Source organism: Crocodylus siamensis, chromosome 2 (assembly GCF_052110815.1).
Source record: "Crocodylus siamensis isolate JL-2025a chromosome 2, ASM5211081v1, whole genome shotgun sequence".
Lineage (NCBI taxonomy): Eukaryota > Metazoa > Chordata > Crocodylia > Crocodylidae > Crocodylus > Crocodylus siamensis.
In genome coordinates, this window is record NC_143396.1 from 179079933 (window position 1) to 179107822 (window position 27890).

Below are 27890 nucleotides of genomic sequence, written 5' to 3' on the forward strand. Positions count from 1 at the left end.
TTACTGTACTTGAAACTACTTGAGAGTACTTCAGCTCTCCAGGAAAATTATATTAGTGGGGAATATGGCCTATTGTGCTTTAAAACATGTTTATATCCCATATGATAGTGCCCCTATAATCACAGATGCTACTACCTGCTTGGATTGACTTCAACCATTTAAAATACATTTAAAAAAAACTGCTGCTTGCTTCTTTGACATTAACCATTAGATCTCAATTCAGAGATAGATTTAGATTGAATTATTAATTAGATCAGATTTACTTCATTAGTTTTAAAAAGAAATATTGGCTCATTTTCATTTTAGTTGGTTAAAGAGCAAGTAGATATTAAAGATAAATGTGTAGTAAAACCATTTCCATTCATTTGTGGTGGGCAAGTGCTTCTTCTGCTAAGATTATTTTTAATCATAATTTCTTTGATTTTTCTCCCTGTGTTAGAATTATGAACTGATACTCAATGAGGAGCACTTCCAGGCAGTAAAGAGGGGTGATGGACAGGAAGTGCCATACAAAGTCCACTACATGGGAATGTACTTAGTGATTGAGACCGTCAATGGACTGCACCTTATGTGGGATAAGAAAACCAGCATCTTCATCAAGCTCAGTCCTGATTTCAAGGTGAGGATCTCAAAGCCATGAGACTGCTGCCAACTGTCATGCTGATAAAAAGGTTCAATTATCATATTTCACAAATGAGGAAATTGTGTGGAAAGAAATGAAGCTGAGAACATAAATGAAAGTCTCTTGTAACATACCATTGTGTATTTTCAAGACTGTCTCAAAACCAGGTGTTGAAGACAGTGTACCTCATTGTAGTAGTGCTTACTCTTGTAGCTCATGATCTACAGAAAGGCTATGAAACAACACTGGAAATGGGAACATGGAGTTGCAAGCAAAATACAGTTAATATTTATTATTGTCAAAAGTCACATCCCAGGAAAGAACAAGCAGCAGATTATATGCCCCTATTGATAATTATTTCATGACAGCTTAGCAAGGTTCTTATCTATGTATGTATATTGAATATCTGTACAAAACAAGACATAAGCAAAAGAGACAATAACAGAGGATTTCTCACTTCTATGATAATGTCATAACTCATCAGTGACACAGCAAATGAAACACGCTTTTTCTGATGTTTGAATTTAATATGAGTATATAGCTAAAACTGCTAGCATGCTAAATGATGAAACTTTCTGTGCTCCCTCATTATTTTATTTTCTTCTTTGTTCAGGGTCAAGTCTGTGGCCTATGTGGAAACTATGATGACAATGACATCAATGACTTCACCACCAGGAGTCAGTCTGTAGTAGGAAATGTGCTGGAGTTTGGAAACAGCTGGAAAATATCTTCTTCTTGTCCTGATGCCAAATGCGTAAAGAATCCATGCTCTACTAACCCTTACAGAAAATCCTGGGCAGAGAAGCAGTGCAGCATCATCAACAGTGATGTCTTTTCTGCCTGTCATCCTCAGGTACAACAATACCTTGAAGCAGAATTCTTCTGAATTAAGGCTATATGTTGATATTATTCCTGTGCCTGTGTCCTTGACACTACATTATTATCCTCTCCATTCAGTTAACTATGTGGGTAGCCTACTCTTAAACTAGTACGTATGTCCTAAGTATGGCTCAGAACAGGCATACTGGACTGGTAAGGGTGGCCAGAATCTTGAATGGGCTTCCAAGGGACGTGATGCTCTCCCCTACCTTGGGGGTCTTTAAGAGAAGGCTGGATAGGCATCTGGCTGGGGTCATCTGACCCCAGGACTCTTTCCTGCCTAGGCAGGGGGTCAGACTCGATGATCTGTTGAGGTCCCTTCTGACCCTAGCATCTATTAATCTATGGATATAGATCAATGTCTCAAAGTTAGGGGGGTTAGAACTAATCTAGACATTCATAACCAAGGGTCATTGGTACTAGATACCTTTGGCTGTTGTGGAATTCCATCCATTAAAAGACAAGTCTGAACCTATTCCAGGTGGACTATTCAGATATTTCATTTTCTCCCTATTCCAGTAGAACTATACTATTGAAAAGAACCCCTCATACACTGACACAACTCCACAGCTGGTATGCTTCACTTTGACTTGTCACAGGTAAACCTCAGGCTGGTTTATTTTGCTCCAGTGGATGATTTCTAAACAATAGAATAGACAGTTCCTCTGACAGGAAGCATCCATGTTTTTCCAATGTACAAGAAAAATAGTCTCAAAATAAACCGGTATCCAGTTGCTTTTTAGAATATGATGTTTGCTATTTTCCTGAAATGCCATGTACCGAATACTCTCTCCCTGGGTTAATTATTAGTATATTGGAGTGGTAAGGGGGAACTGTCACTGAGGACATCAACAGCCATTACTAAATCACACAGAAAACAATGTATGGTAAAACTTGCTCTTTGTGATATGCTAATGCTTTCCATAAAAACAAACCTTGATTTTCAAACATAGTTACCTAACTAAATGTTCCAAATCATAGATTTCATAGATTTCATAGACATTAGGGCTGGAAGGGACCTCGGGAGATCATCGAGTCCAGCCCCCTGCCCAAAGGGCAGGAAGTCAGCTGGGGTCATAGGATCCCAGCAAGATAAGCATCCAATTTACTCTTGAAGGTGTTCAATGTAGGTGCTTGAACCACCTCCGCTGGCAGACTGTTCCAGACCTTGGGGGCTCGGACAGTAAAGAAATTCTTCCTTATGTCCAGCCTGAAACGGTCTTGCAGGAGTTTGTGACCATTCGACCTCATCATCCCTTGGGGCACTCTGGTGAACAAACGTTCCCCCAGATCCTGGTGGTCACCCTTGATAAATTTATAGGTGGCCATCAGATCACTCCTGAGCCTACGCTTTTCCAGGCTAAAGAGTCCCATGGCTCTCAGCCTGTCATTGTAAGATCTGTTTTCCTGCCCTCTGATCATGCACGTGGCTCTCCTCTGGACTCTCTCAAGCTTCTCCACATCCTTTTTGAATTGTGGAGCCCAAAACTGGACGCAGTACTCCAGCTGTGGCCTCACCAAGGCCGAGTACAAGGGGAGAATGACGTCCCGGGATTTGCTCGAGAAGCATCTATGGATGGAAGCCAGCGTTTTGGTCGCTTTACTAGCCACAGCATCGCATTGCAGGCTCATGTTCATCTTGTGGTCAATGATGACCCCCAAGTCTCTTTCTTCTGTAGTGCTAACCAACGTAGCACTGCCGAGCCTATAAGGGTGCTGCAGGTTTTTCCTCCCAAGGTGGAGAACCTTGCATTTTTCGGTGTTAAACACCATGAGGTTCTCATCTGCCCATTTGCTGAGCTTGTCCAGGTCAGCCTGGATCACCCGCCTGTCCTCTGGCGTGGATGCTTTGCCCCAAAGTTTGGTGTCATCGGCGAACTTGGCCAGTCCACTCCTGACTCCAATGTCCACATCGTTAATGAAGATGTTGAACAGTATGGGTCCCAGGACAGAGCCTTGAGGGACACCACTGGTCACAGGGCACCACAATGAATGACTGCCATCAATTACAACCCTCTGGGTCCGACTACGGAGCCAATTTCCCAGCCAGTGGATCGTGGTGGAGCCAAGGCCACAACTGGCCAGTTTGGCCAAGAGGTGATCATGGGATACCAGATCAAAAGCTTTTTTGAAGTCAAGATATATGACATCAATCTCTTCTCCCTTGTCCAGGTGATAGGTCACCTGGTCATAGAAGGAAATGAGATTGGTCAAACAAGACCTACCCGCAACAAACCCATGCTGGCTATCCCTTAGACTGTTAGCCTGGGCCAGTCCCTCAAGGATGGCCTCCTTAATAAACTTTTCTAGGATCTTCCCCAGGATAGAAGTCAGGCTAATGGGCCTGTAGTTAGCCGGATCCACTCTCCTCCCTTTTTTGAAGATCGGCACCACATTGGCCTTCTTCCAGTCTTCGGGCACTACACCAGAGCACCAGGAGTTTTCAAAGATCCATGCCAGGGGCTGGGCTATGACGCTCGCCAGCTCCTTGAGTACCCTGGGGTGCAGATTGTCAGGGCCAGCTGACTTGAAGGTATCCAGCTTCTCAAGGTGTTCCGTCAGCATTTATGGAGGGTAGGGGATCCCCATCACCCAGATTTCCCTGTCCCATAGCAGGCATGGGCATCCCATGTGACTGATAAAAGACTGACGCAAAGTACCTATTTAATAGGTTGGCTTTTTCCTGGGCGTCAGTTGTCAGTTGCCCCATCTGGTTTAGCAGGGGTCCAACATTGCCCTTGCTTTTCCTCCAGCTCCCCACATATCTGAAAAAGGACTTTTTGTTGTCCTTGATGCCTGAAGCTAGTTGGAGTTCAGTTGCAGCCTTGGCTTTCCTGGTTTGCTCCCTGCAGGACCAGACCAGTGCGGAGTAATCCTCCTTGGAGGTGAATCCCGTCCTCCATCCTTTGTAGGCTTTCCTTTTTAGCCACAGGAGGTCCGCTAGGTCCCTGGAGAGCCAGGGGGGCTGCTGTGCCTTCTTGCTGCCTTTCCTCCGTGTTGGGATAGATTTAGCTTGTGCATTGAGGATCGCTTCCTTGAGAAGCAACCACTCTTCTTGAACTCCCATCTCCCTGGGGTCATGGTCCCTGAGGGCCTGACTGACTAGCCTCTTGAGCTTGTCAAAGTCGGCTTTTCTGAAGTCAAGGACTTCTGTGTTGCTGACTGACTTGCCAGCTTTACGGCGGATGGTGAAGGTGATCAGCTCATGGTCGCTGTCACCCAGCTTCCCATCGATCACTAGGTCACCGATTAGGTCATCCCCTGTAGCCAGTACCAGGTCAAGCAGCGCTTTGCCTCTCGTTGGTCCATAGACTTCTTGAGTCAGGTAGAGGTCATCCATGCACGAGAGAAAGCTTTGCGACTGCTCGGATTTTGCTGATTGATCTTCCCAGATGTCCGGGTAATTGAAGTCACCCATGACAACCAAGGTCCTGGAGCAAGCGGCCTCAGTCAGTTACCACGCGAACTCCTGGTCAAGCTCAGGACTTTGAGTGGGAGGTCTGTAGTAGACTCCCACCATTGTGTCCCCTGTGCTGTATTCCCCACGAATTTTTACCCAGAGGGTCTCTAGCTGTCCATGCTGGTCGCCAACATCAGCTTGCAGGGACATGTAGCTTTCCTTGACATAGAGAGCTACACCCCCGCCCCTTTTGTCAACACGATCCCTCCTGTACAGGGTATAGCCCTCTATACCCGTGGTCCAATCATGGGTGGAGTCCCACCAGGTCTCTGTTATCCCAATGACATCATATTTCTTTGCACTGAGCAGGAGGACGAGCTCATGCTGCTTGTTGCCCAGGCTCCTGGCATTAGTGTACAGGCAGGCAAGTGTGCCCTTGGGGGCTCTTGCCTTGCCCACAGATTGTGCCAGGGCTGGGGCAGGGGTGGGCTCTCTTAAGTGCCTTGGTCCGCTGGCTTTACAAGGGTCGCTCTGCAGGCCAGCAGTGGCAGTAGTCCCCCCATCCCCCAGCGGCTTAGTTTAAAGCCCAGTGGAGCAGGTCAGCCAGCCTGGCTGAGAAGAGCCTCCTCCCCAGGGGAAAGAGGTGGAGGCCATCTCTTCCCAGCAGCTCGCTGCCTGTCTCGCCAAAGAGCGGGCTGTGGTCATGGAAGCCAAAGCCTTCCCGATGACACCAGCGCCACAGTCTTTGGTTCACTGCGTGGATCCTCCTCTCCCTCCTCAGCCCATAGCCCAAGACTGGAAGGATGGACAAAAACACCACCTGAGCTCCCAGACCCCTAAGCCCCACTCCCAACTCCCTGTAGCGCCTCATGACCTGGCTGGGGGTGCTCCGAGCCGTGTCATTGGTGCCCACATGAATAAGGAGCATGGGGTAGTGGTCTGTGGGCCGGAGGAGCTGCGGGATCCTCTCTGCAATGTCTCGGATGCGGGCCCCCGGAAAGCAGCAGACTTCCCGGGCTAAGGGGTCGGGGCAGCAGATTGCCCCCTCGGTCCCCCACAGGATGGAGTCTTCCACAACAAACACCTTTCGCTTTGTCTTGGGGAGAGCGGGGGCAGTAGCTGCGGTCGAGCCTGGGTTGCCTGTGGGAGCCGGCAACTGAGCAGGCTCTGCTGGGGCTGCAAGAGGTGCGAACCTGTTGCTAAGCTCTGGCGAGGGAGGGGCCTTGGTGTGGCGGGCCTTGGGGCCCTTGACCACCTTGGTCCATGCCCCTGACTGGGCAGAGCGGGAGGTCCCAGAGTCTTCCTTAGTCATGGAGAGAGACGGAGCTCTCCCCTGCGGCTCCCGGGGAAGAAGGGCCTGGCAGTAGGAGTCTATCTCCTGCTCACTGTCCCTGATGGCATGCAGTCTCTGGACTGTGGCCTGGAGCTCCTCCAGCTGGCGCACCAGAGACCCCAGGAGGGAGCAGACCCCGCAAGGGGAGGTGGCCATGCTCCCAGGCCCCAGAGCCTGAAAAAGGGACAGGCAGCCCCCGCAGCCAAGAGCCAGGGCCTCTGTCTGTGTGGAGCCCGGAACCATGGGCTCCGTCTGGGCGGTTGTCTCTGAGGTGGCCAATATAGTGATATTAATTCTTAAATATGTGATTTAGACACACCTGTTTTGGCCACCTTGTGGAGGAAGCAGCATCAGCCTGCTTTGTATAACAGTACAGAAAGATAAAGAAATTGCTGATTTGGGCCTTTTTTTTAGTATTTCAAGATCTGAAGGAGAATCATTCTAGCAAAGTAAGATGCAACCTGAGAAAGGAGGGCTTATGCCAACTATTGGTGTTTCTTACAGGTTGACGCAAAAAAATATTATGACTCATGTGTAACTGATGCATGTGCCTGTGACAGTGGAGGAGACTGTGAATGTTTCTGTACCGCAGTAGCTGCCTATGCTCAAGTATGCAGTGAATTTGGAGTCTGCGTGTCCTGGAGAACACCATCCATCTGTCGTAAGTACTACCCCTTCACTTAACGGAGACTGAATGAATATTTCTGCAATTTCAAGGCAAATCTACTGAGAATGTTTTTAAATGTATGACAGCATTTGGTTCTCAAGATTCACTAAGAACATGCTGCCCTCCTTACAGATACAGAATATACCTCTCTACAGAGTATACGTACCTGTGGGGCTTTCCTGATGACCTCATGGTGTATAAATATCATGTTGAACTGGACTGGTGACACGATCTGTGAAGGGGGCTAGATCAGATCAGGGTTACCAGCGTGTGGCACAGGTGGCACAAGAGGCATAGAGATCAGGGAGGAAACAGGAAGCACAGCTGCAGATAGGGCAAGGAACAGAAAGAAAAGTAGCAGATTGGGCAGAAACCACAGGGAAGGAAGCAGATCAGGAAGCAGATCAGACAAGGAAAGGGGATCAGAGTGGCACTTGGTGGGGGAGGTATGGGGCCAATTTGTGGCATACCTACTAAAAAGGATGGTCCCCACTGGATTACATGAACCTGGAAGTCCTTTTCAATCCTATGATTCTATGGTGATTATGCAGATTCAGCTCTTAGTTTGTGATTTTCACAACTAGTCAAGCAGCATAACTGTGGTATAATGGAATGTCTAAATAATAAATGAACAACACAACATTTTGTTCTGAACATGTCTGTTTTCCTGTTTACTTTAGCTATGTTCTGTGATTATTACAACCCAAAGGGGGAATGTGAATGGCACTACAAGCCTTGTGGGGCTCCCTGCATGAAGACCTGTAGGAATCCAACTGGAAGATGCCTTAATCAGTTCTCAGGCTTAGAAGGTAAAAAGAACCATAACACCATCCCTTTCACTGTAGAGTACATAACTGGTGACAGTATTTTTCCAGATCAGTTATTGTTGGACCAAATTCTCTCTTCAGTTGCAACGCTAAGATCTATTTTTTTTTCCATCAGTGTTGCATCTGCATAAATAAAGGTAACATTTTGGTCTTACTCAGAGACAGTGTGTGAGGCCCAGGGCAAATCAACCAGTACGGGGCGTGGACGCCGCAGCAGGCAGGGGGGGAGGGTGCAGGAGTTAACTCCAGTTAGCGCACACAGCTCTTTCTACATGAGCTAGCACACCCTGTCTAAGAATGACCGCATAGCGAAACAACACTCAACCTATATAGAAAGGTCTGATAGACAGTACAGAGGAATTAGTATTGTGCTTGAATTAACATGGTGATCTGAAAAGCAGATGACGGTCTGTTCTAACTTGAGCTGCTTCATCCCCACTTGTGTTACTAATGACACTATCATCAGCCTTACAACTTCACTACATCCTGCCTCAGTCAGTCCTCCAACCGGACAGGAGCTATGTTTTAAATATTACTTAACTTGAGCTAGCTATTTTTGTGTGTGCCGGGAAATCAGGCCAAGAGCAAAGCTCAAGTTATACATTGAGCCAACAATGCAGTGAAGATAAAACCTGAGTGTTCATAGGGTGCTTGGAACACCTGAGACATAAGTAAAGAGAAATATTTTCAAAGACCTATGAAAGCACTGAGATATGAATGGGCACATCTACACTTGCACTTTAATGCTCATTAGCTTATTTTAATGTATATTAAAGTAACAAAAAACACGCTCTTTAGGTAATGCACATTAAAATAGGCTAATGCACTTTTTTCTAGTACCTCACAATAAAAGTACTAGATTTGATGTGCATTACCTAAAATGCATTAAAGGACATGTAGATGCACCCAGTAAGTTCTTTGCTCTACAAGTCGGCATGCATTTATCAGTTTCTATCGATTATGAAGGACAGCTTAGGAAAAGAGGAAGCCAAAGCAAGTTTGGCTGGAAGAGGTTCTTCAAATTTAGAAACACCTTATACCAGAGAAATATAGGTAAAAGTAGGACAAAAAGGAACTATTTTCTGTGTAAAAGTTCTTCCTGAATACATGCCATCTTTTTTTGTTGCAGGCTGCTACCCAACCTGTTCACCAGACAAACCATATTTTAATGAGCATACGATGAACTGTACTGATACCTGTGGATGTTATGATGATCTAGGAAATTATGTAGAAACAGGAAAGACCTACTACTTACGGGACAATTGTCAGCTATGGTAAGATTTAATAACCAGGATGACCACGTGGAAGGGAAAGAATCAAAGCACTCTGAAAATTGTGTGCTCCTGCCCCTATGGGAACATGAGAGACCTTGGTTTTCTCTGTTTAAAAATTGCAAAATCTCATAAAAATGGCAAAATCTCTGATTTAAAACCCCCAAATCTGCATTTTTCTCCTTTCTGAGCATTAAGCTAAAGGATTTACATAGAAAGTGCTTGAAATACAACAGAACAGAAAATCACTTCAGTAGAACTTAGTTTCTCACCAGCAATATGAAAGGTTGTGTTTGACAATAAGGGGTCATATTTGCACAGGCATCCTGAAGACTTCCTTTGGTGTTTGCCAGGGATTCAGGTTTTATTTCCCTTAGTGAAGCATCTTTTGCCCCAGCCAGCTGGGGCAATGTCTACATGTACACTCTTGCACACAATAAAACTCTGCAGCAAGATAGTACTTGTAGTTTACAAATACTGCCAGCTATCCAACGTCTGAATTTTCATCGAATAATGACTCAGAGGGCATATCTACATGAGACATTTACTGCACAGTTGACTAACTGCACAGTACACATCTCGGCATCTACACATGCACCCATATTAGGGCACATTCAACTAATAAACTCTACAGCAGGGCAGTATTTGTAAACTACAAGTACTACCTTGCTGCAGAGTTTTACTGTGCGCACAGCATACATATAGACATTGTCCCAGTTGGCAAAGGGTGCTTCAGTAAGGATCTAGCCAGCAGGCAGCCCCTGTGCTGCAGCACCCACATGTCTCAGACAGCCAGGCCCCAGCATGTGGAGCCTGGTTGGAGCATCCCTGTGCTAACAGGCCTACCCCTCAAGTCCCTTGCTAGCCCAGGCTGCTCTAGCCAGACTCCACATGCTCTGAACAAATAAACTCTGAAGCAATATGCTCCAGAGTTTATTCGTGTGCATTAATCACATGTGTAGACATGCCCAGAATAACCTTATTCTGGTTTATGATTAGTGTCTTATAGGAATTCAATGAAAATGCCATAATAATAAATGACTTCACCATCTCTCATGCATATTCACTCTCACTTTTCTTCTGTATGTTCTTTCTTTCAGTAAATGCACACAGGAAGGCAAAATAAACTGTGTGTACAAGGAAACAGGTAAGGTGATAAAGATTTATTCCTGAAAAAAACAGATGGAAAATGTCTCCTTCTCTTTACATGTCACTGACACATCATTTTACTTTTTCTGATTTACAGCATGTTACTGCATTTATAAAGGGAAAAAATATGAGTATAATGAGGTCATTTACAACACCACAGATGGAACTGGAGGCTGCTTGAGTGCAGTTTGTGATGTGAATGGAACAATAACCAGACATATATATATATGTAATACTCCTACAACCACACCTCCATTTGAATTCAGTACACCTATAACTAGTGTTACAGGTATATCAGTGTTTTTATCAGACTAATGGAAAAAAATGTGCATGTATGAGAAGCATTGTGATTTCTGCAGCTAACTGAACGTGACTTCCCTGTAAAATGTTGAATCTTTCTAGGGAAATAAGACCCTCATCTGGTAGCTCCATTCTTGTGAGGGTCACTTAAATAAAGTGGGCCAAGGTATTGCAGCAACTATGAAAAACAATCCCCACTACAGAGAATTTCCTCAAACCAAAGGCAGTTTAGCATTTCCTCTTTGTGCCTTGGACAACCCTACCTGTCCCAAGCAGAGAAAACAGCAGCTTTCGAGCTAGTTCACAGGGATTACTAGTCTTCGACACCATATTTAATACTCCTCCCTCTACATGTTAGTGGAAAGCAATAATAAATAATGAATGTAAAATAAACGTATTAAAGCATCTCAAAGCTAAGATATTACTTATGAGGGAAAGCTGAAGTTATCTAAAAATGTCCTCTGACACTTGTTGCAACTACTCAACTTTTTGTAACCAAATTTCCTCCAAACACCTCATATACTAGTCCTCCATAGTCCTTATAATAAAAGCTTTCAGAATCTATGAATGATGGGTAATTTGATCATTTCAATACACTAGTAGGGCCTAAAATACAAAAATACATCTAATTAACCAATATAATTTTAAAAATCTATACAATATCTAGAATGTGAAGACAACCAACAAATTCTGTTCTTTTTATAACAGGAACAACAGCTATACCAACTGCTACAACAGTATGTGTCCACAGAGTATGTGAATGGTCAGAATGGTATGATACCAGCCATCCAACATCTCCTTCCAGTAATGGAGATTACGAAACATTTGCAAATCTAAAAAATACAGGACACAAGATATGCAAAACACCAAATGATGTTGAATGCAGAGCAGTACAATATCCAAACATATCATTACCAGACCTGAACCAAAAAGTAGAGTGTAGCAAAACCCATGGACTCATATGCAATAACAAGGAGCAACACCAACAAATGTGCTACAATTATGAAATAAGAATACAGTGCTGTACCTATATACCATGCAACCCTTCGACAACTACCCCAGCAGGGACAACAATGACATCTTCAACCATAACGGTTACATCATTTCAGTCAACAGAAGTTTCAAAACCAACACAGACAATAGAAACAGAAGCAAAGAGTAAAAGTACAGAAAGCCAAACTCCATTTCCATACAAGACCACAACAGCAGTCACCTCACCCGGTTCTCCTACCCCAACCTCCTGCAAGCCAACCTGTAACTGGACAGACTGGATTGATGCCGACTTCCCAACTTCTGGTCCTGAAGGAGGAGACATGGAAACCTTTGCCAATATCCACGCTGCCGGAATGGCAATCTGCCGCAAGCCGGAGAAAATTCAATGCAGGGCACAAAACTACCCGGACATAAGCCTGGCTCTACTGGGCCAGAAAGTGCACTGCAGCCTGCACTCCGGGCTGGTGTGCAGAAACAGCGAGCAAACAGGGAAATATAAGATGTGTTTCAACTACGAAGTTCGATTCTGGTGCTGCCACGACAACCCCAACTGCGTAAGCACGCTGCATACAACCACCTCCCTTGCTACCACAACCCCCAAGCCGGGCACCACTCCTGCACAGACGAGCACGCCTCCACCCTCATTAGAGCTTTCCAGCCACCCTCCAGCCAGCACCTCGACCACTGAAAGCACCACGCTCATTATCACAACCACCCCGCAGGAAGTTAAAGAGACCACCAAGTCCACTGCCGTCCCCGCTACACCCAGGCCCACAAGCACAGCTGCTGTCACACCTACTACGCCACCAGGGACCACGGCCGGGATAACCCCCACCACCTCACCAGCCTCCACCGCCTCCACTCTTCAAACTGGGGGACCCACTACTGCAGCAAGTACTACGCGTGTTTTCACCACCTCCGAAACACCCGCAACAACACAGAGCACCCCTACTCCAGGGCCTCCAACTCCCACCACAACAGCAGTCACCTCACCTGGTTCTCCTACCCCAACCTCCTGCATGCCAACCTGTAACTGGACAGACTGGATTGATGCCGACTTCCCAACTTCTGGTCCTGAGGGAGGAGACATGGAAACCTTTGCCAATATCCACGCTGCCGGAATGGCAATCTGCCGCAAGCCGGAGAAAATTCAATGCAGGGCACAAAACTACCCGGACATAAGCCTGGCTCTACTGGGCCAGAAAGTGCACTGCAGCCTGCACTCCGGGCTGGTGTGCAGAAACAGCGAGCAAACAGGGAAATATAAGATGTGTTTCAACTACGAAGTTCGATTCTGGTGCTGCCACGACAACCCCAACTGCGTAAGCACGCTGCATACAACCACCTCCCTTGCTACCACAACCCCCAAGCCGGGCACCACTCCTGCACAGACGAGCACGCCTCCACCCTCATTAGAGCTTTCCAGCCACCCTCCAGCCAGCACCTCGACCACTGAAAGCACCACGCTCATTATCACAACCACCCCGCAGGAAGTTAAAGAGACCACCAAGTCCGCTGCCGTCCCCGCTACACCCAGGCCCACAAGCACAGCTGCTGTCACACCTACTACGCCACCAGGGACCACGGCCGGGATAACCCCCACCACCACACCAGCCTCCACCGCCTCCACTCTTCAAACTGGGGGACCCACTACTGCAGCAAGTACTACGCGTGTTTTCACCACCTCCGAAACACCCGCAACAACACAGAGCACCCCTACTCCAGGGCCTCCAACTCCCACCACAACAGCAGTCACCTCACCTGGTTCTCCTACCCCAACCTCCTGCAAGCCAACCTGTAACTGGACAGACTGGATTGATGCCGACTTCCCAACTTCTGGTCCTGAGGGAGGAGACATGGAAACCTTTGCCAATATCCACGCTGCCGGAATGGCAATCTGCCGCAAGCCGGAGAAAATTCAATGCAGGGCACAAAACTACCCGGACATAAGCCTGGCTCTACTGGGCCAGAAAGTGCACTGCAGCCTGCACTCCGGGCTGGTGTGCAGAAACAGCGAGCAAACAGGGAAATATAAGATGTGTTTCAACTACGAAGTTCGATTCTGGTGCTGCCACGACAACCCCAACTGCGTAACCACGCTGCAAACAACCACCTCCCTTGCTACCACAACCCCCAAGCCGGGCACCACTCCTGCACAGACGAGCACGCCTCCACCCTCATTAGAGCTTTCCAGCCACCCTCCAGCCAGCACCTCGACCACTGAAAGCACCACGCTCATTATCACAACCACCCCGCAGGAAGTTAAAGAGACCACCAAGTCCACTGCCGTCCCCGCTACACCCAGGCCCACAAGCACAGCTGCTGTCACACCTACTACGCCACCAGGGACCACGGCCGGGATAACCCCCACCACCTCACCAGCCTCCACCGCCTCCACTCTTCAAACTGGGGGACCCACTACTGCAGCAAGTACTACGCGTGTTTTCACCACCTCCGAAACACCCGCAACAACACAGAGCACCCCTACTCCAGGGCCTCCAACTCCCACCACAACAGCAGTCACCTCACCTGGTTCTCCTACCCCAACCTCCTGCATGCCAACCTGTAACTGGACAGACTGGATTGATGCCGACTTCCCAACTTCCGGTCCTGAGGGAGGAGACATGGAAACCTTTGCCAATATCCACGCTGCCGGAATGGCAATCTGCCGCAAGCCGGAGAAAATTCAATGCAGGGCACAAAACTACCCGGACATAAGCCTGGCTCTACTGGGCCAGAAAGTGCACTGCAGCCTGCACTCCGGGCTGGTGTGCAGAAACAGCGAGCAAACAGGGAAATATAAGATGTGTTTCAACTACGAAGTTCGATTCTGGTGCTGCCACGACAACCCCAACTGCGTAAGCACGCTGCATACAACCACCTCCCTTGCTACCACAACCCCCAAGCCGGGCACCACTCCTGCACAGACGAGCACGCCTCCACCCTCATTAGAGCTTTCCAGCCACCCTCCAGCCAGCACCTCGACCACTGAAAGCACCACGCTCATTATCACAACCACCCCGCAGGAAGTTAAAGAGACCACCAAGTCCACTGCCGTCCCCGCTACACCCAGGCCCACAAGCACAGCTGCTGTCACACCTACTACGCCACCAGGGACCACGGCCGGGATAACCCCCACCACCACACCAGCCTCCACCGCCTCCACTCTTCAAACTGGGGGACCCACTACTGCAGCAAGTACTACGCGTGTTTTCACCACCTCCGAAACACCCGCAACAACACAGAGCACCCCTACTCCAGGGCCTCCAACTCCCACCACAACAGCAGTCACCTCACCTGGTTCTCCTACCCCAACCTCCTGCAAGCCAACCTGTAACTGGACAGACTGGATTGATGCCGACTTCCCAACTTCTGGTCCTGAGGGAGGAGACATGGAAACCTTTGCCAATATCCACGCTGCCGGAATGGCAATCTGCCGCAAGCCGGAGAAAATTCAATGCAGGGCACAAAACTACCCGGACATAAGCCTGGCTCTACTGGGCCAGAAAGTGCACTGCAGCCTGCACTCCGGGCTGGTGTGCAGAAACAGCGAGCAAACAGGGAAATATAAGATGTGTTTCAACTACGAAGTTCGATTCTGGTGCTGCCACGACAACCCCAACTGCGTAAGCACGCTGCAAACAACCACCTCCCTTGCTACCACAACCCCCAAGCCGGGCACCACTCCTGCACAGACGAGCACGCCTCCACCCTCATTAGAGCTTTCCAGCCACCCTCCAGCCAGCACCTCGACCACTGAAAGCACCACGCTCATTATCACAACCACCCCGCAGGAAGTTAAAGAGACCACCAAGTCCACTGCCGTCCCCGCTACACCCAGGCCCACAAGCACAGCTGCTGTCACACCTACTACGCCACCAGGGACCACGGCCGGGATAACCCCCACCACCTCACCAGCCTCCACCGCCTCCACTCTTCAAACTGGGGGACCCACTACTGCAGCAAGTACTACGCGTGTTTTCACCACCTCCGAAACACCCGCAACAACACAGAGCACCCCTACTCCAGGGCCTCCAACTCCCACCACAACAGCAGTCACCTCACCTGGTTCTCCTACCCCAACCTCCTGCAAGCCAACCTGTAACTGGACAGACTGGATTGATGCCGACTTCCCAACTTCTGGTCCTGAGGGAGGAGACATGGAAACCTTTGCCAATATCCACGCTGCCGGAATGGCAATCTGCCGCAAGCCGGAGAAAATTCAATGCAGGGCACAAAACTACCCGGACATAAGCCTGGCTCTACTGGGCCAGAAAGTGCACTGCAGCCTGCACTCCGGGCTGGTGTGCAGAAACAGCGAGCAAACAGGGAAATATAAGATGTGTTTCAACTACGAAGTTCGATTCTGGTGCTGCCACGACAACCCCAACTGCGTAACTACGCTGCAAACAACCACCTCCCTTGCTACCACAACCCCCAAGCCGGGCACCACTCCTGCACAGACGAGCACGCCTCCACCCTCATTAGAGCTTTCCAGCCACCCTCCAGCCAGCACCTCGACCACTGAAAGCACCACGCTCATTATCACAACCACCCCGCAGGAAGTTAAAGAGACCACCAAGTCCACTGCCGTCCCCGCTACACCCAGGCCCACAAGCACAGCTGCTGTCACACCTACTACGCCACCAGGGACCACGGCCGGGATAACCCCCACCACCTCACCAGCCTCCACCGCCTCCACTCTTCAAACTGGGGGACCCACTACTGCAGCAAGTACTACGCGTGTTTTCACCACTTCCGAAACACCCGCAACAACACAGAGCACCCCTACTCCAGGGCCTCCAACTCCCACCACAACAGCAGTCACCTCACCTGGTTCTCCTACCCCAACCTCCTGCATGCCAACCTGTAACTGGACAGACTGGATTGATGCCGACTTCCCAACTTCTGGTCCTGAGGGAGGAGACATGGAAACCTTTGCCAATATCCACGCTGCCGGAATGGCAATCTGCCGCAAGCCGGAGAAAATTCAATGCAGGGCACAAAACTACCCGGACATAAGCCTGGCTCTACTGGGCCAGAAAGTGCACTGCAGCCTGCACTCCGGGCTGGTGTGCAGAAACAGCGAGCAAACAGGGAAATATAAGATGTGTTTCAACTACGAAGTTCGATTCTGGTGCTGCCACGACAACCCCAACTGCGTAACCACGCTGCAAACAACCACCTCCCTTGCTACCACAACCCCCAAGCCGGGCACCACTCCTGCACAGACGAGCACGCCTCCACCCTCATTAGAGCTTTCCAGCCACCCTCCAGCCAGCACCTCGACCACTGAAAGCACCACGCTCATTATCACAACCACCCCGCAGGAAGTTAAAGAGACCACCAAGTCCACTGCTGTCCCCGCTACACCCAGGCCCACAAGCACAGCTGCTGTCACACCTACTACGCCACCAGGAACCACGGCCGGGATAACCCCCACCACCTCACCAGCCTCCACCGCCTCCACTCTTCAAACTGGGGGACCCACTACTACAGCAAGTACTACGCGTGTTTTCACCACTTCCGAAACACCCGCAACAACACAGAGCACCCCTACTCCAGGGCCTCCAACTCCCACCACAACAGCAGTCACCTCACCTGGTTCTCCTACCCCAACCTCCTGCATGCCAACCTGTAACTGGACAGACTGGATTGATGCCGACTTCCCAACTTCTGGTCCTGAGGGAGGAGACATGGAAACCTTTGCCAATATCCACGCTGCCGGAATGGCAATCTGCCGCAAGCCGGAGAAAATTCAATGCAGGGCACAAAACTACCCGGACATAAGCCTGGCTCTACTGGGCCAGAAAGTGCACTGCAGCCTGCACTCCGGGCTGGTGTGCAGAAACAGCGAGCAAACAGGGAAATATAAGATGTGTTTCAACTACGAAGTTCGATTCTGGTGCTGCCACGACAACCCCAACTGCGTAAGCACGCTGCAAACAACCACCTCCCTTGCTACCACAACCCCCAAGCCGGGCACCACTCCTGCACAGACGAGCACGCCTCCACCCTCATTAGAGCTTTCCAGCCACCCTCCAGCCAGCACCTCGACCACTGAAAGCACCACGCTCATTATCACAACCACCCCGCAGGAAGTTAAAGAGACCACCAAGTCCACTGCTGTCCCCGCTACACCCAGGCCCACAAGCACAGCTGCTGTCACACCTACTACGCCACCAGGAACCACGGCCGGGATAACCCCCACCACCTCACCAGCCTCCACCGCCTCCACTCTTCAAACTGGGGGACCCACTACTACAGCAAGTACTACGCGTGTTTTCACCACCTCCGAAACACCCGCAACAACACAGAGCACCCCTACTCCAGGGCCTCCAACTCCCACCACAACAGCAGTCACCTCACCTGGTTCTCCTACCCCAACCTCCTGCATGCCAACCTGTAACTGGACAGACTGGATTGATGCCGACTTCCCAACTTCTGGTCCTGAGGGAGGAGACATGGAAACCTTTGCCAATATCCACGCTGCCGGAATGGCAATCTGCCGCAAGCCGGAGAAAATTCAATGCAGGGCACAAAACTACCCGGACATAAGCCTGGCTCTACTGGGCCAGAAAGTGCACTGCAGCCTGCACTCCGGGCTGGTGTGCAGAAACAGCGAGCAAACAGGGAAATATAAGATGTGTTTCAACTACGAAGTTCGATTCTGGTGCTGCCACGACAACCCCAACTGCGTAAGCACGCTGCAAACAACCACCTCCCTTGCTACCACAACCCCCAAGCCGGGCACCACTCCTGCACAGACGAGCACGCCTCCACCCTCATTAGAGCTTTCCAGCCACCCTCCAGCCAGCACCTCGACCACTGAAAGCACCACGCTCATTATCACAACCACCCCGCAGGAAGTTAAAGAGACCACCAAGTCCACTGCTGTCCCCGCTACACCCAGGCCCACAAGCACAGCTGCTGTCACACCTACTACGCCACCAGGAACCACGGCCGGGATAACCCCCACCACCTCACCAGCCTCCACCGCCTCCACTCTTCAAACTGGGGGACCCACTACTACAGCAAGTACTACGCGTGTTTTCACCACTTCCGAAACACCCGCAACAACACAGAGCACCCCTACTCCAGGGCCTCCAACTCCCACCACAACAGCAGTCACCTCACCTGGTTCTCCTACCCCAACCTCCTGCATGCCAACCTGTAACTGGACAGACTGGATTGATGCCGACTTCCCAACTTCTGGTCCTGAGGGAGGAGACATGGAAACCTTTGCCAATATCCACGCTGCCGGAATGGCAATCTGCCGCAAGCCGGAGAAAATTCAATGCAGGGCACAAAACTACCCGGACATAAGCCTGGCTCTACTGGGCCAGAAAGTGCACTGCAGCCTGCACTCCGGGCTGGTGTGCAGAAACAGCGAGCAAACAGGGAAATATAAGATGTGTTTCAACTACGAAGTTCGATTCTGGTGCTGCCACGACAACCCCAACTGCGTAACCACGCTGCAAACAACCACCTCCCTTGCTACCACAACCCCCAAGCCGGGCACCACTCCTGCACAGACGAGCACGCCTCCACCCTCATTAGAGCTTTCCAGCCACCCTCCAGCCAGCACCTCGACCACTGAAAGCACCACGCTCATTATCACAACCACCCCGCAGGAAGTTAAAGAGACCACCAAGTCCACTGCCGTCCCCGCTACACCCAGGCCCACAAGCACAGCTGCTGTCACACCTACTACGCCACCAGGGACCACGGCCGGGATAACCCCCACCACCTCACCAGCCTCCACCGCCTCCACTCTTCAAACTGGGGGACCCACTACTACAGCAAGTACTATGCGTGTTTTCACCACCTCCGAAACACCCGCAACAACACAGAGCACCCCTACTCCAGGGCCTCCAACTCCCACCACAACAGCAGTCACCTCACCTGGTTCTCCTACCCCAACCTCCTGCATGCCAACCTGTAACTGGACAGACTGGATTGATGCCGACTTCCCAACTTCTGGTCCTGAGGGAGGAGACATGGAAACCTTTGCCAATATCCACGCTGCCGGAATGGCAATCTGCCGCAAGCCGGAGAAAATTCAATGCAGGGCACAAAACTACCCGGACATAAGCCTGGCTCTACTGGGCCAGAAAGTGCACTGCAGCCTGCACTCCGGGCTGGTGTGCAGAAACAGCGAGCAAACAGGGAAATATAAGATGTGTTTCAACTACGAAGTTCGATTCTGGTGCTGCCACGACAACCCCAACTGCGTAACCACGCTGCAAACAACCACCTCCCTTGCTACCACAACCCCCAAGCCGGGCACCACTCCTGCACAGACGAGCACGCCTCCACCCTCATTAGAGCTTTCCAGCCACCCTCCAGCCAGCACCTCGACCACTGAAAGCACCACGCTCATTATCACAACCACCCCGCAGGAAGTTAAAGAGACCACCAAGTCCACTGCCGTCCCCGCTACACCCAGGCCCACAAGCACAGCTGCTGTCACACCTACTACGCCACCAGGGACCACGGCCGGGATAACCCCCACCACCACACCAGCCTCCCAGGGATAACCCCCACCACCACACCAGCCCGACTTCCCAACTCCACAATCTGCCGCAAGCCGGAGAAAATTCAATGCAGGGCACAAAACTACCCGGACATAAGCCTGGCTCTACTGGGCCAGAAAGTGCACTGCAGCCTGCACTCCGGGCTGGTGTGCAGAAACAGCGAGCAAACAGGGAAATATAAGATGTGTTTCAACTACGAAGTTCGATTCTGGTGCTGCCACGACAACCCCAACTGCGTAACCACGCTGCAAACAACCACCTCCCTTGCTACCACAACCCCCAAGCCGGGCACCACTCCTGCACAGACGAGCACGCCTCCACCCTCATTAGAGCTTTCCAGCCACCCTCCAGCCAGCACCTCGACCACTGAAAGCACCACGCTCATTATCACAACCACCCCGCAGGAAGTTAAAGAGACCACCAAGTCCACTGCTGTCCCCGCTACACCCAGGCCCACAAGCACAGCTGCTGTCACACCTACTACGCCACCAGGAACCACGGCCGGGATAACCCCCACCACCTCACCAGCCTCCACCGCCTCCACTCTTCAAACTGGGGGACCCACTACTACAGCAAGTACTACGCGTGTTTTCACCACTTCCGAAACACCCGCAACAACACAGAGCACCCCTACTCCAGGGCCTCCAACTCCCACGCCTCCACTCTTCAAACTGGGGGACCCACTACTGCAGCAAGTACTACGCGTGTTTTCACCACCTCCGAAACACCCGCAACAACACAGAGCACCCCTACTCCAGGGCCTCCAACTCCCACCACAACAGCAGTCACCTCACCTGGTTCTCCTACCCCAACCTCCTGCAAGCCAACCTGTAACTGGACAGACTGGATTGATGCCGATTTCCCAACTTCTGGTCCTGAAGGAGGAGACATGGAAACCTTTGCCAATATCCACGCTGCCGGAATGGCAATCTGCCGCAAGCCGGAGAAAATTCAATGCAGGGCACAAAACTACCCGGACACAAGCCTGGCTCTACTGGGCCAGAAAGTGCACTGCAGCCTGCACTCCGGGCTGGTGTGCAGAAACAGCGAGCAAACAGGGAAATATAAGATGTGTTTCAACTACGAAGTTCGATTCTGGTGCTGCCACGACAACCCCAACTGCGTAACCACGCTGCATACAACCACCTCCCTTGCTACCACAACCCCCAAGCCGGGCACCACTCCTGCACAGACGAGCACGCCTCCACCCTCATTAGAGCTTTCCAGCCACCCTCCAGCCAGCACCTCGACCACTGAAAGCACCACGCTCATTATCACAACCACCCCGCAGGAAGTTAAAGAGACCACCAAGTCCACTGCCGTCCCCGCTACACCCAGGCCCACAAGCACAGCTGCTGTCACACCTACTACGCCACCAGGGACCACGGCCGGGATAACCCCCACCACCACACCAGCCTCCACCGCCTCCACTCTTCAAACTGGGGGACCCACTACTGCAGCAAGTACTACGCGTGTTTTCACCACCTCCGAAACACCCGCAACAACACAGAGCACCCCTACTCCAGGGCCTCCAACTCCCACCACAACAGCAGTCACCTCACCTGGTTCTCCTACCCCAACCTCCTGCAAGCCAACCTGTAACTGGACAGACTGGATTGATGCCGACTTCCCAACTTCTGGTCCTGAGGGAGGAGACATGGAAACCTTTGCCAATATCCACGCTGCCGGAATGGCAATCTGCCGCAAGCCGGAGAAAATTCAATGCAGGGCACAAAACTACCCGGACACAAGCCTGGCTCTACTGGGCCAGAAAGTGCACTGCAGCCTGCACTCCGGGCTGGTGTGCAGAAACAGCGAGCAAACAGGGAAATATAAGATGTGTTTCAACTACGAAGTTCGATTCTGGTGCTGCCACGACAACCCCAACTGCGTAACCACGCTGCAAACAACCACCTCCCTTGCTACCACAACCCCCAAGCCAGCCATAACTATATCAACACTTGCCCCCTCTACTACACTGACTACAACCCGAACAAAGCCCGCAGTCAGCATTATTACTAGAATACCTGTCAGCCAACTCCCTCAGGAACAATTGTCCACGGTTTCTACCTTATCCACTTTAGTATCTACAACCCCTGGAGGTACCTCAGTATTTTCCACCAGCACTCAATATTCATCTACAGGCGGAACATTCAGAACTAAAGAAACTTCATCTTCCACTGCAAGCAGAACAACTGAATGTTTCTGCCATGTATTTGACCAGTTGTTTTCTCCTGGTAAGTTTTTATTATTTGACTGCTATAAAGAGAAATGTTAGCCCTTTATAATTTTATTAAGCTAACTGTACAAAATAATTTTTAAAAGTTTGTCCTTTTTGTGTATAAGATCCATGTATGGGTGCTAAATATTGACATCTCTTGGATGTTGATTTTTTGAAAAAATTCTATCATCTGTGTAATTTCTATGTTAATTTTGTTTTCTAGGGCAAGTTGTATACAACAGAACAGATAATTCTGGTTGTTATTTTTATGCGCTTTGCAATAACGAATGTGAAATTGACCGATTCCAGGGGCTATGTCCTTTCATTTCCTCAACCACATCACCTACAACCTCAGGTTTATCAAGGCCAGGATCTGTTTCTTCTTCAATCTCTCCATCTCCAGAAACATCTGCACCACCACCAGAAGGCTGTCCTAGTTTGGATCCTCCAAGGAAGGTAATTTCTTTTTTCTGCATTATCATAATTGCCAAGATTCACCCAAATTTTCCCTAAATTTTCCCATACACCATTCTTATCAGCTTTACTGGGAGTGATTCATGTACATTTTAGGACCAAACTTTTACATTTGTCTGTAACTGTGTAGAACATAAATGCTATTAATACGTGCTGTCAAGTTATAAATAACTGCAATAAAATTTATGGTGTTCCCAGCAATGAAAAATAAAATTTTGAGGTTTTTTAAAAGAATATTGGAACATCTTCATCTATTAAAACCTATTAGATTAATATTCTCTGCATATACTAAAATGAGACACTTTTTATTTAAAGTTTATAACTACTCCCATAAAGTAACTAAAATTGAGTGAATAACCAACATCTTTGGTGAGTTTAGCTTTTTCCTATGTACAAATTTTCCACAAATTGATAGCAAGGCAGTTTTTATAAATTCTAAGATTTTCAATTATGCAATTACTATTTATGTGGATATATGTTCAGTCTAAGTTTTACAAAGTGCTCACAGCGAAAATTCACTTGTGTTTTTAATATGTTATATGACTGAGCATTTAAGTCACCGGATAACCTCATCTTCCTTAACTGCTGTCATTTTCTCCTGAAAAAAATGTGTTTGTTTTTGTTCATGAAAAGTAAATAGTTAAGGCTTTGAACAAAGATGAAACAAAATTCAAATTTGGAAATCAACAGAATGCTCAAGACTAACTTACTTTATCATCGGCATTCACCTGATTCTAACCTCAAACAGGTAACAGCAGTCACACATTCAGTTTCTCCTTTAGGTACATGATTAAATTTCTGTTAATTCTTTTCTTGTCAACTACAAATAACCAGTCTTACTTGAAGCAACCATGATCCCAAAGACTGAATGCAATATTATTCTAAAACAAACAACAGAATTTTTTACTCAGACCACTATAAAATAGATTTTCTTTTCTCTTTCAGATAAACGAAACCTGGATGTCTGATAAGTGCACTAAGGCAACATGTGTGGGAAATAACACAGTTGTTCTGGAGCTTCCTCCACCTGTAGAGGTTATCACCTGTGTAAATGGACTCGAACCAGTAAAAATCTATGAGCCAGATGGCTGTACCTATCATTATGAGTGTGAATGTAAGGAAGATAAAAACCAATTAAAGCATAAATGATGCATGATTTTTAAAAGTCAAAAATGAAGAAAAACTTTTTTTCAGGCTGGCTGGATTAATATAATATTTAAATATGGTGGGTGTCACTCACCAATTATAGTTCTCCAATTTATAATATATTTAGGATGTGTCAGTGCCTTAGACAGTACTTTTTCTCCTAAGAGAGAAGGCAGCTATTATACTTGAATTATAAGAGTATATAATTACTATATAAATGTATATAACTAGTAGCTAGGCATTCATTACATATGCATTAGAATAGGATATAGCTTTTAAAATATTTTAATGGTCAGAAGGCACATCTATGTGTACCTGGGACTGCACATTTGGTGCTGAACAGTCATTTGATACTTGCTTTAGCAAGTACTAAGTGACTGTGTAGTATTGGCACGTACTGCGCAGCCCCAGCAGTGCACAGTTAGTACAAGATGCTACGGTGACATAGAAACAAGCTTCAGCAACATAGCTGGTCATTACAGTGATGTAGTATCAGCATCATGGTTTGTGCCTGCCTATGCTACTTCCCCCTAGCTCATCGCTACAGTAACGTAGCATCTTGTGTAGATGCACCCAGATCATAGTATGGTGTAAAGCTAGTACAAAAGCTGACAGATATATGGATAAGTAAGCATATTTGGACATTGAATTCTAATCCTAAAATCATTATTGTTACTGAAGTTATACACAAGAGAAAGATTATGATTTATTTACTTACTTACAAGTTCCAATATCAGAAAAAAAATGTTATTTTGAACACAGATTGTGATTGCTATGCCATTAGCATGCAATTAGCATGAAATTATAATTTCATTGAGAAATTATATTTGTCTTTGAGTTATAACTATATTGTTTTCTTCCTGAAAGGTGTTTGTAATGGCTGGAGCAATTCTAACTACAAGACTTTTGATGGAGTTGAATACACATTCAATGGACTCTGCAGATATGTGCTGGTGAAAGAGATTGTGCCAAAATACAATTTCAGTGTTCTTATTGACAATTACAACTGTGATGTGGTTGGTGGACTCTCTTGCCCTAAATCTATCATTGTGAATTACAACTCCATGGAAATAGTGCTAAGTCAGACACATGAGGGAAACGTAACTAACAAGGTACAATTTTGTAATTTTCTGCAAAAAAACTGTTATTTCAGTAACAAGACTAAAGTATTTAAATACCATTATACAGAACAGCTAAAAATTGTAAACACATAGCATTTCATCTGGGAATCATCTATAATTCTGCAAGAATCTCCCTATTTTGTACATATTTTGAAAAGGGCTGTTCAGCTATGTAGTAGGGGCTTGCTTCTTCCTTTCTCAACTTGACTCTTGTCATCATAAGTTAAAAACTATTTCACTTTATATGCCCCAAATGGCACATACACAGCCATCTAACTGCAGTTTGGGATTCTATTTCTCCTGCAGCAAAAATGAATCACTCTTCTTCTGTGCCTGTCAGAATTAAAATGATGGGAAGGTGGAGGGGGATTTCCCTCACGTAATAGTTAAGGACCCCCCACCCAGGAAAGACCAGATCCAGGTTCTAGGGCCCCCTCACTCAAAAAGAGCTTGAACTTACACTTATTGCTTCCCACGTATGTGCTCTAACCACTGTCTACAGGCTAGTGCCTGCACCCTCTCCAGGCCTCCTTCTGAAGTTGGCCCACTGTACCTTGCATTTAATATTCATTGCATAAAATGGAAAAACAGCACTAGGAAAGTTTGTGCCCTATTGAGAGCAGGTGCCCAGGCTAAAACTCAGCATCCACTCTTGGGGAATCATCTCCCTCACTAAGCCATATGCCCTGTAGCTGGATCACCTTCTCCTGGTCACACATATCTCCTTTTGGCTGTTCAGTAGACCAACTTCAAGAGCAGGGCTGGGGAAAGCTCTGGGTAATGCCTACCCTGTTGCCTGGTAATTAAACTGCTTTGTTAGGAAGGAGAAAATCTAAGTGAGTGAGGCCTAAAACATGGGTCTCCTGCTCCCTGGAAGAGTACCCTAAAAAAGATCCTCTCCCTTCTTCATCATCTGACACATTGGCTTTCTGCAACTAAAATTTTGGGATTTACTCAGCCTTAGTTACATATGCACCCAGGCAATCCTGTTTTGCTGGACAGCTGTCTCAACTCAAGTACACCCCTACTGATTAAACTCAGTGAGGGAACTTGGGCCTGCACACTCAGAGGTGAAATGAAAGCTATGCATAAGCTGTAAACTGGTTACATGACTATATATGTACCACTTTGACACAACAAAGGAAATAAGATTTAGCCCTAAAAATAATAACATCCTTCCTAACTATATGAGCTCAAAATAAACCTGTTTCAACTGCTTTTATTCTATTGATTTTTAGATATTTTTCAACAAAGAGCCAATTAATGAAGGCATCAGCAAGGATGGTGTTACTGTTACCAGGGTTGGTAAGGATTTGACTGTTGAAATTCCTGCCATCAATGCTTATATCTCCTTGAACGAATTAATCTTCACAGTGAAAGTGCCATTCAGCCTGTTTGCACGTAACACTGAGGGCCAGTGTGGTAAGTAGAATTGTTTGACTCCCATTTTCCATTAAAACTGTTTCCAAGCGAAAGCTATCCTTATTTATACCAATGGCAGGGTTCACTTTAGCTGATCCTTTAAGTTCTAGAAGCTACAGAAAATGTAACAAAAAACAGAAAAAAACCAATAGCTGAGCCATCATATATATGTGTTTAGATACTCTCCAAATCCCCTCAGAATGCAATTTCAGTTAACAAGAACATTTCTAATTTAAGTCATTCATCGGTCATCCCACAATCACCCCCTGTGCACCTTGGTTCCATTCAAGTGGACATCTCCAGTTTTGCTTAACATGCCATGCTATAGACTACTGCCAGTGCTTTGATAACATTTACATTTAATTCCATCTGTGTTCTACCAGGCACATGCTCAAATATAAAAGCAGATGAATGCCGCACACAAGGCGGTCAGGAAGTTTCCTCGTGTTCAGAAATGGCTTACACATGGAAAGTTGAGAACGGAAACAATCCCTATTGTCAACAGACTACAACACCATCACCTCCTCCGACCTCACTAACTACACCAGTACCCTGCACTTCTTCTTCGCCTCTCTGTGAGCTGATCTTGAGCGAGTAGGTTTACATTATATGCAGAGCATTTTTCTTTACTGAAAAGGAACCAAATGTTTTGGCAACCTTATTTGTCATCTTTGAAGCGGGCTTAAATTAAAAGAAATACGGGGGTGTGGGGGAGGAATTCCAGTGCTGATTGTAATAACAACAAAGAAATATTCTTTATTCAGCATTTAAAAACACAGCATAGCAGTATAGTTTGTCATCTCCATTATGTACCAAGGATCCTACTTTAGGCATCATATAGCTTCACATAAATATGAGACTTATCTAATACAAATTTATACTGTCCAGAAACACAACCTGCCTAGGAACAATTCTCATGAAACTGCCACCAGTGAGTGTTATTACTTTGTCACTAAAATCACTCATTTGGAGCTAAAATCATTATATAGAAGTTAGTGCATCTCCAAGGCAGTATCTTGTCCTTAAACCAAAGGCTAACAACCTGTCAGTGCCATAAGCCAGAACAACCACCCAGCTCTAGCACAGGCCCAGATGAAGCCCCTTAATGCCAAAATGCCATTAGGGCTCTCCAGCTCTGCAGGCCAGATCCAATGGCTCCACTGGCCAGATCTAGCCTGAGAGCCATACACACGCGACCTCTGCTTTAAACCACTTCACTCTGACTTGTCTATATGACTTTATAGTGACCATACCTCACCATTCAACTGTCTTGTCTATTGTATCTAAAGTATCTTTGCAGAGTGTCATAAGATTCTTCCTCCAAGGAAGTTCCATACAGAATGTCTCGCTGAGTCATGTAAGAACACCAATGACAGCCTCCCATGCATCATCTTGGACAAATATTCTTCCCTCTGCATTGCTAATGGTATCTGTACTGACTGGAGAAGCAAGACTCAAGGAAAATGCTGTAAGTAGTACTGCAGAAAACTTAATATGGATATAAGAAGTATTTAATACTGGCTTTTTT

The 27890-nt window shown here is 47.8% G+C and overlaps 1 protein-coding gene across 1 annotated transcript in view; it reads left to right on the top strand.

Annotated features, from left to right (window-relative positions):
• LOC149871402 (mucin-5AC-like) overlaps positions 1-27890 on the top strand; it is a 63389-nt gene that overhangs the window by 24219 nt on the left and 11280 nt on the right. Inside the window, exons 23-37 of the mRNA XM_090034618.1 lie at positions 440-619; positions 1236-1475; positions 6739-6895; positions 7582-7710; positions 8858-9002; positions 10100-10146; positions 10246-10437; positions 11157-19939; positions 20430-22215; positions 22423-22655; positions 23619-23787; positions 24687-24931; positions 26179-26362; positions 26746-26956; positions 27652-27830. Of these exons, the coding sequence (XP_089890744.1) occupies positions 440-619; positions 1236-1475; positions 6739-6895; positions 7582-7710; positions 8858-9002; positions 10100-10146; positions 10246-10437; positions 11157-19939; positions 20430-22215; positions 22423-22655; positions 23619-23787; positions 24687-24931; positions 26179-26362; positions 26746-26956; positions 27652-27830 (12880 nt within the window). The remainder of the gene's footprint in view (positions 1-439; positions 620-1235; positions 1476-6738; positions 6896-7581; positions 7711-8857; positions 9003-10099; positions 10147-10245; positions 10438-11156; positions 19940-20429; positions 22216-22422; positions 22656-23618; positions 23788-24686; positions 24932-26178; positions 26363-26745; positions 26957-27651; positions 27831-27890) is intronic.